Genomic DNA, 8,460 nt, shown 5'->3' on the forward strand with positions numbered 1-8,460 from the left:
ATAGACTTTTATAAAGAGATGGGATTCTTAAGAAAGAACTCTTAAGAAGGCCCCTCCCATACATGAGGAGCATCATGAGGTAGAGAGGAAAAATTTCTTGTAAAGTGGAGTGAGAGGAATTATTAGAGGAATGCTGTTTAAAAAAAAAAACAAAAAACCAAAACAAAACATTGCTTAAAGCAATGGCTATAACACTTTGTAGATAACATAATCTTGATTACTGGGGATGGCAAAAGACTGCTATGCCAAGATCAACATGAGAGTTTTTTAGTAAAAATTAGGAAAGTTTTTGACCAAGAATTACAGTTGCAAAGTAGAACTGGAAAAGCTGTGTATTGGTGTAGTGTTCAGATACTGTAAATGTTGTGTTTGCTTGCCCATGGAGATCTGAAAGAGGACAGTCAAAGGCTTTGTCCAAGGCACAGAGTTTTTGATTTGTCTTACAGTACACATCAGCTGAACAGGTCTCCATGCATCTATTCTCCAGCAACAGGGTAACACACCAACCAGAAAAATGGCAGCATGAATATGAGTATGTTCCGGTAAAGCAGTCAAGTTGGTAGCTACAAATGTACTACTCCTGTGATACTTTTGTTCTCCTGAGCGCTTGAAGTGAGGATATACAGTATTAGAGTCACCTAGGTGGTTGTGGCTTTGGCATTAGTAAACGGTTATACTCCTCAAAGCCCATATGGCTATATTTTTAGATCAGGACATCAGGCTTTGTACTTAATGATTATTGTGATACTTGCCGATATTCTGTTGAACAAAACTGCTTGACTCCATCTGATACATCTTTACTGAAAATCTTAGGTATGCAGCTATTTGAAGGAAGAACATACATGTATATATTCTCTACCCAACACTAAAATGTAGACACAGCTTACATCTCTTGAGTGGCTATTAAAGTTAAAAACCAAAAAAACCCAACCAACTGGAAAAAAAAAACCCAAACAAACCCTGTTATATTGTAGCACACAAACAGTTCCCATATAAGCAGGAGGTTTGTAGAAAAGTGGCACAGGTTTGGTCTACCAGAAGTATTTACTTGTGGTTTAAATGCTTTATGTATTTTTGTGGCTGAAAGCAATGAATTTTAAGTGCTTATTTCTCTATAGGTTTACATAAGTTCTTAAATTCTCACCTTTTTTAAAAAATTTCTCTTCTAGTAGTCAAAGAAGCCCATCACCAGGTCCAAATCATACCTCTAGCACTAGTGCATCAAATTCAACACCTGCACCGCAAAATACATCTGTACGACCCACTTGTTCATTAACACCTACGCTAGCAGCACACTTCAATGAAAATCTTATAAAGCATGTGCAAGGCTGGCCTGCAGATCATGCAGAAAAGCAGGTGAGTACACTTGTGCTTTCTTCCCTGTGAAGAGTGCAAAATGTATGGCTTAAAATCTGTTTTTCTAACACAGGTTGCTTTTTCTAGGAATTAGAAGTACTTAAAAAAAAAACTGTGATACTTGGCCTTAGCCAGAAAAGAGGAGAGGGGAGAAAGATTAAGCCAGACCTGCAGGTTTTACATGTAGATTGCCATTTAGTGGTTTTGAAATTCTCTCAGATGAATAGCTGTCCTCAAACAGTTTTCTTACTGCCAAAGTTCTATTGAAATTTACAAAGAACATAAATTTCAACAATTTTTTATAATAATGATATTTTTGTTATGTGAAAAATGTTATGGATTAGGTGACAAAGTTAAACTATTTGAGACTGATCCACAGTCACCGAGTTGTTAGCTCTGCACAGTGAAAAAGGAACTCTGCCTTGTTTGTTGTACCCAATTTTTAAGATGATGTAAAGGGCTCAGACTGAATTTATGGGCTATTTTTACATAATGGGAAATCCAGTAGAATTGCCATCTATATTTTATAGCTAACTGCATGAAACCTATCCTGTTGTAATACAGGGAAACTGGATGCATGTCAGCTGCTTGGAATGTATTACTCCTCAAAGGAACCGTATTGGTTGAGTCTAGTTCAAATCCTTTAGCAGGCCACCCTGTCTGACACAGTCCGTATGAGATATTAATCTTACCTAGCCTGGTTTACTTTGGTCTTTTGAAGAGTGGTTACATGCCTACACTGGAGGCCCCTGGGTAGTAACTTTGCAGGATAACTCTTAGAAGTGTAATCTAGACTGATACCCATTTGGACTCTGTTTGGGGTTCTTGTTTTGTTTCTTTTCATTAATTTTTTTAATTCAATTTTAAGACATTACCAACCTGTACCGAGTCAAATGACTGAGCTGTTGCTGTGGAGATCAAAAAACCCCAGCTAATGCTAGGCAGTTATGTACTCAGTTGGATACTTCTACCTTTGTGCCAAGTGTTACGTGCTATATTGTCCTGTCTGCTATTTCAGATGATCTCATGTGACAGTGTTGTTTATAGACCAGTTTTGAATAGTAATGCTTGAGGGACTTAAGTCAGATATTTGATATTAAAAAAAAAAGTGAATGAAAGTATAGGTGCAATACATAGTGAAGAAGGTAAGCTAGATGAAAGTGGAGAGGCTAAATATGCAGTGCCTTGGTTTCTTCAGATTTCTAACCAGATGCATAGCTTAAATTGAAATTAGGGCATAAGAGCACATGCCAGAGTAAACTGAAAAATAAGGAAGTAAATAATTAGGCGAGCCAGTTCAGGTATGTGTTAAAGCAGTCAGACTTGAAGAAATGTACTATGCAGAAATTAGTAGCGAAAACAATTCTTGAACCACTAGCAGTTATCTTGCAGAACTCATAAGAAGCAGTTAGTGTGGAAAACTGGAAAACAATCCAGTAATGTGGTTAATTGGAAAATAATCAACATAACTGTTTTATTTTTAAGGAAAGTGAGAAACGGAATTGTAGGTGGTCTCAATGCAGTAATTACAGAGATACTCTTGAGTATTGAACAATATCTAAAAAATGATGAATTTACCTTTTTACAGACACGTGAAAAGAAAACCCTGTTAATCGTCAGCATGGACATTGTCACTTTTAGTTTGGGATTTTTTTTAATTTTGATGAAGTATCAGGCTTTGGTAGTACGGGAAAGCAGTAAATGTTATGTCCTGGTTTGCAGCAAGACTGTTAACACCTTTTAACAAGACTTTTGTATGCAGAAATTATTTTAAGGCCTTTTAAATGAGATTACTTTAAGATGGGTGACTGGTCAGCTTAAAAAGAAGTACTTTGAAAGGTGTTATTAATAGTTTGCAATGGAGTTGTGTAGGGAGGACGTGCGAAGTGATGTCCTACTGGAGACCAGGGTACTCCTGGATGTCAGCACACTCCAGAAAAGAAAACTTTTAATACAGGCAATTAGAACACAAAGTGCTGCTTTGTGAACTGGAGAAATACCAGAAGTTGATGAAGACCTGTGCTAAATACCATTATTTTGAGGAAGGAAAAATCAAGTATGTGAGTACGTAAGTGGATGTTGTAGATTAACCCCAGTAGGCAGTTAAGCACCACACAGCCACTCGCTCGCTCTCCCCCCAGTAGGATTGGGAGAGAATGGGAAGGGCAAAAGTGAGAAAACTTCCTTGCGTTGAGATAAAGACAGTTTAATAAGTAAAAAGGGGGGAGGGGAGGAGTGATGCAAAAGCAGTTGCTTGTCACCGGCTAACAGATGCACTGGCAACCCCTGGAAAACTGCCTCCCAGTTTTATTGCTGAGCAGGACATTACATGGTATGGAATATCCCTGTGGTCAGCTGCATTCCCTCCCTGCCTTTTGTCCACCCGAATCCTATTTGCTGGGGGGCATCAGCTGTGTAAGCACGGCTCAGCAATAGCTAAAACACTGGTGTGCTATCAACACTGTTCTGATCACAGATCCAAAACATAGAACCACATGGGCTGCTGTGAAGAAAATTAACTCCATCCCAGCCAGACCCAATACACCAGAGAATAACATTGCTGAACAGTAATACTGCAGGGAAGGATCTGTTTGAAACAATTTTTTTTTCAGGGTGCCGCTTGCAAGAAGTCCTCTTTCTTTATTGCAGTGTGATACACAGGACCTCAGAGTAATTATACTAGTCTCCTTGGTGCTGTAGGGGAGTTCTGTGGAATTATATATCCAATTCAGTGACAACACTTTAAGAAATGCACAAATTGGGGATAGGTCATGCCTTCTAAATTTATACTTCTGCTTGTCTCCACTTGACTAAGTGGGGATATTAAAATAATGGAGTTTGCCTGGAAGAGAACACCTGAAAAAGGTTGCAGAGGGGTTTTTTTGCCTGTATAAGGTAGTTGGGAAGAAGATGGCATTCAATTATTTTTGTACTAAGGCTTAATTTAGATGGGAAACTTAAGTCTGCCATTGAAATAGGGGGCAGAGCCTTTTAATTACTTGAACAAATTACTTCAGAAACTCGGAGCCCCATCATGTACTGTCTTTCAAGATGGTTGGGTAAACATTTGTTAGGATCAAGCATGGTCCTGGGTTAGACAATTTGTTGGCAGCCAGTGTTTGTTCATTTCTGATTCTAAATGGGCTTTTGTAGAGAATTTAATGTACTTCTGACTTAGTGTTCCCTTTTGAAATCAGAGTGCTTTGCTGTTTGAAGACACTCATCCAGCAATCCTCTGGCTACAGCCAGTTGTTTCCAATGCAAGATTCAAAATCCTAACCTTTATGTATAACTGTTGCAGGCATCAAGATTACGTGAGGAAGCCCATAACATGGGAAGTGTCCATATGTCAGAAATTTGTACTGAATTAAAGAATTTAAGGTCTTTAGTTCGAGTATGTGAAATTCAAGCAACTTTGCGTGAGCAAAGGTAAGTGTGTGCTCTGTGTTTATTTTGAAATCAGTAATTTTCAGGGTGTTATTAGAATTCTCATTCTGGTGTTGTTTCGCATGAGCTGTACTTAGCATATTTGCTGATGGCTTTGTAATACTTGCCAGGTTTGCAAGCTGTTTTCCCTGTATACATTCTACCTGTTTCCCACAGATACCTCTTAGTCTCCAATAAATAGATCCAGATATGCAACTTCTGTATGTATTTTCACTTAGATACAAAAGAAGTATCTTTCCAGATACATTAGTGCATTAGGAGAAACTGATTAACTCTCACTAGTTCAGCACACTTGTAAAATATCTGCCCATACCTCATGCATGGATCACACAGGTACACATCTGCATGGTTTATACTCATCTTAAAACACTACAGTTTGCATGAGACATTTGTTAGGTCTAAAGCCGGAGCAAGTTTGAACAGGTGTCGTTGATACCACAAGCTAAGGAAAAATTAATGTTTGTTACTTAGGTAGGAGGCGTCTGAGAAAATCTTGGGATTCTTTAGTGAGATGTTGATTATAGCAAAGTAGACTTCTGCTTAGTCGATAATAGTGGGTGTCTTGTGCATCACTGAAGCAATACCAAACCACGCTGTTGAAGACAGTTGTGCAAGATTGAAAAGTTTAGTCTTACAGTACATGCTGAAACTTTCCTCCAGTAGTCATAATGCTGAATCTACTGTCCTATTCAGTTTCCTTTCTGAATGATGTTGTCCCATCTATTAAGTCATGCTACAGTTTGAATACACTGATTCTGATTTTGTGTTGTAAGCTGCTTTAATAGTGTTGCATGATGTTTAAATAGCTAGTTTTATCCTAGAAGCTCTTGCTTTTTGGCAGTTAGTAAAACAATCCTTTAGTCAGAAGTAGGCTATAATATATTTGTAAATCTTTCCTAATGAAGAATTGGAAATATCCATTCTTTCTGAAACTTTATAATTTCATTACATGAATTACAATTTCTGTAGTATATTTAATGAACTGCTTAGTTTCTTACAGGTTTCATTTCCTAAGGTTTCATTTCTCTCTGGGTGCACATTTGATCTGAAATAACATGTCAAATTCCATTGTTCAGCTCACTGAATAGCACCTTGTTTCTTGTACACTGTGTATCCTTAAGCTATCAATGGATAACGATTATTATGACTTTGAATCTATGATAACATGTATCTTTTATTTTTGCTGCAATCCCAAAGATGAGGAATACATGGCATAAGTAACAAGTTGGTGGGGGGAGGCTTTTGCAAAGGATGGGATTATCAAAGGCAATACATTTGAATGATGATATTATTTCTGTACTGTTGCACAGACGAGAAACTATTTAGATTTGTTCTAAGAGGGTACTTTAGGCAAAGCGAGTATATTGCTTTAACTATAACTGACAGCACGTGAAAAGGCACACTTTTCACTGACAGATATATTTTATATGCCCACACCTTTTAAGTTTAATGGTGTTTTCAGTATGTCTATCTTAATCATTTTTCACCTCCTTTTCAGTACAAAATTCATTTTTACTGAACTGGGCACATATTTGAAAAGTGTTCAACAAAAACCAGCTGAAGAGGGGATGCTCTTTCTTGCATCTATTAAAGTTGCTTTGAACTTTATAGAATATTTATATGAAACTTCAGCTTTCCCTGAACATTTTCTTAATTCATTCACATGCTTGCGTTATACTTCAGCATCATGAACAGTTGTTTCAAAATATTAATTAAAAATTCTGGGAAACAGTTCTGTAAACCAAATGTTCATTAATCACAATAACTGTTTATGTCAGTGCAGTAGAAGAAGGAAAAATGTATGAGGGAATTGCTAGCAATATAATTGATTTTGAAGCCAGGTGTAGTTACAACTTTTTTTCCTTAGATGTCTTTTAATAACCAAATATTTTGAGGTTGGAGCTTACCATCACTAGAGACTACCACTGACCACAGAGCCAAATACTGGAAAAAAAGTGTTGCACCTAGAAGAAAACTTGCTTGTTTAAAAAAATTCATGAGCGCTTTGGGTTGTTGTACAGTGTGGAAAACTGCATAAGACAGACATGATACTATTCTTCAGAATAATTCAGTTACTCGATGTACTCTTCTAGTGTCCCACTTATTCTGGGAATTAAATTCAAGTGAAGAGCAGGCTTAAAACGTAACTGTGTATCAGTCATAATGCAATACAGCAAGTTAAATTTTCTGAACTAAGGTATCAAACATGGCAGGTCTCTGTGCATCTGCATGTGATGTTTGTAGGTGATTGAACAGGTTGGGAATTAATTTCAAAATATCTGAATTTTATTATATCACTAAGGAGCTTGCTATCTTTCACTGAAATTGTAGTACTTCTGTAGATACTTCTTTGGTATCTCTGTATAATGGAAATGTTTATACTAATTTACTTCTTTTTTCTTGCAGGATACTTTTTTTGAGGCAACAAATTAAAGAACTTGAAAAGCTAAAGAATCAGAATTCCTTCATGGTGTGAAAAGTTGTAAACAATTGCACATGGTTTTGAGTACAGGAACTATTAAACTGATGCCCAGTCTTAACACTTTTGAGCTGCATTTGAGTAGACTTTGGACCGTTGAGCTGGGCAGAAAAAAAGTTGACATGGGGAAGGGGACAGGAGGGAGTCAAATTCAGGGGAAAGATACAAGAATGATTTGTAAAACCCTTGAAATGTAGATTTCTTGTAGATGTATTCTTCACGTTGTAAATATGTTTTGTAGAGTGAAGCCATGGGAAGCCATGTGTATCAGAGCTTAGACATCCAAAACTAATCAACGCTGAGGTGGCTAAATACCTAGCCTTTTACATGTAAACCTGTCTGCAAAATTAGCTTTCTTTTTTTTTTTTTTTTGTTTTTGTTTTTTTTTTTTAGTTAATTTATCATTCAGAAATCTTGCATTTCCTAAAATTCAATGCAAGCGCCAGGCGATCTGTGTCTAAGGCTGCAACAATTTGGGTAATGTACAAAATACCATGAAACAACTGTTTCCACACTTGCACCGAATAGAGAGCAGTGCTTCTCCATTTCTGTTTTGCAGAGAAATGTTTTTCATTTTCTGTGTTCCATTTCCCCGAGAAATCCTAAATCTGATTTTATCAGTTTTTTAATGCTTCTAATTTTCTCTTTTCTTAAGGCACTGTTGCTATGGCACTTTTTCTATAATCTTTTCATTCCTGTGTACAGTAGCTTAAAATTGCAGTGATTGAGCATAACCCACTTGTTTGTATAAATTATTGAAACGTATTTCCATTTGCACCCTGTAAGAATGGACTTATAGTACTGCTGGGCATGTGTGCTGAAAGTACATTACTTGCTCAAATATAAGGAAATAGCCCAATGAACATGTTAACATGGTTGTGGGAGGGGAAAGAGGAAAAAAAAAGCTAGTCAGATGTGAATTGTATCTGTTGTAATAAACATGTTAAAACAAAGAAACACTGGTTTTCATTTCCTTTGGTCAACACATATTGAAATTTGGTCTGTTTGGGGACTCTCTATTAGAACTGTTCTTGTTGAACATTTTTGTACTTAAATAATTCCTCAAGGGAGGTTTTGTTTAAAACTTGTAAACAGGAAAATGTGTATAAAATATTTAATGAAATATAAAATTCAACAAGAATGATTTAAGACACCTCCCCGACAGTTGTCATATGTTA

General features: G+C 36.7%; 1 protein-coding gene across 4 annotated transcripts in view; it reads left to right on the top strand.

Moving 5' to 3' along the window:
* Positions 1-7,367, top strand: part of WAC (WW domain containing adaptor with coiled-coil) — a 61,171-nt gene extending 53,804 nt beyond the window's left edge. For 3 of the 4 annotated variants that reach the window (XM_035902410.1, XM_009647005.2, XM_035902412.1), the window contains 3 exons: positions 1,170-1,356; positions 4,658-4,785; positions 7,210-7,367. In XM_035902410.1, coding sequence (XP_035758303.1) covers positions 1,170-1,356; positions 4,658-4,785; positions 7,210-7,279 — 385 coding nt within the window. In that variant the 3' untranslated portion in view covers positions 7,280-7,367. The remainder of the gene's footprint in view (positions 1-1,169; positions 1,357-4,657; positions 4,786-7,209) is intronic. The other variant, XM_035902411.1, reaches the window with a different exon arrangement.
* The last annotated feature ends 1,093 nt before the right edge of the window (positions 7,368-8,460 follow it).

This window comes from Egretta garzetta, unplaced genomic scaffold (assembly GCF_000687185.1).
Source record: "Egretta garzetta isolate BGI_Z169 unplaced genomic scaffold, ASM68718v1 scaffold369, whole genome shotgun sequence".
NCBI lineage: Eukaryota > Metazoa > Chordata > Aves > Pelecaniformes > Ardeidae > Egretta > Egretta garzetta.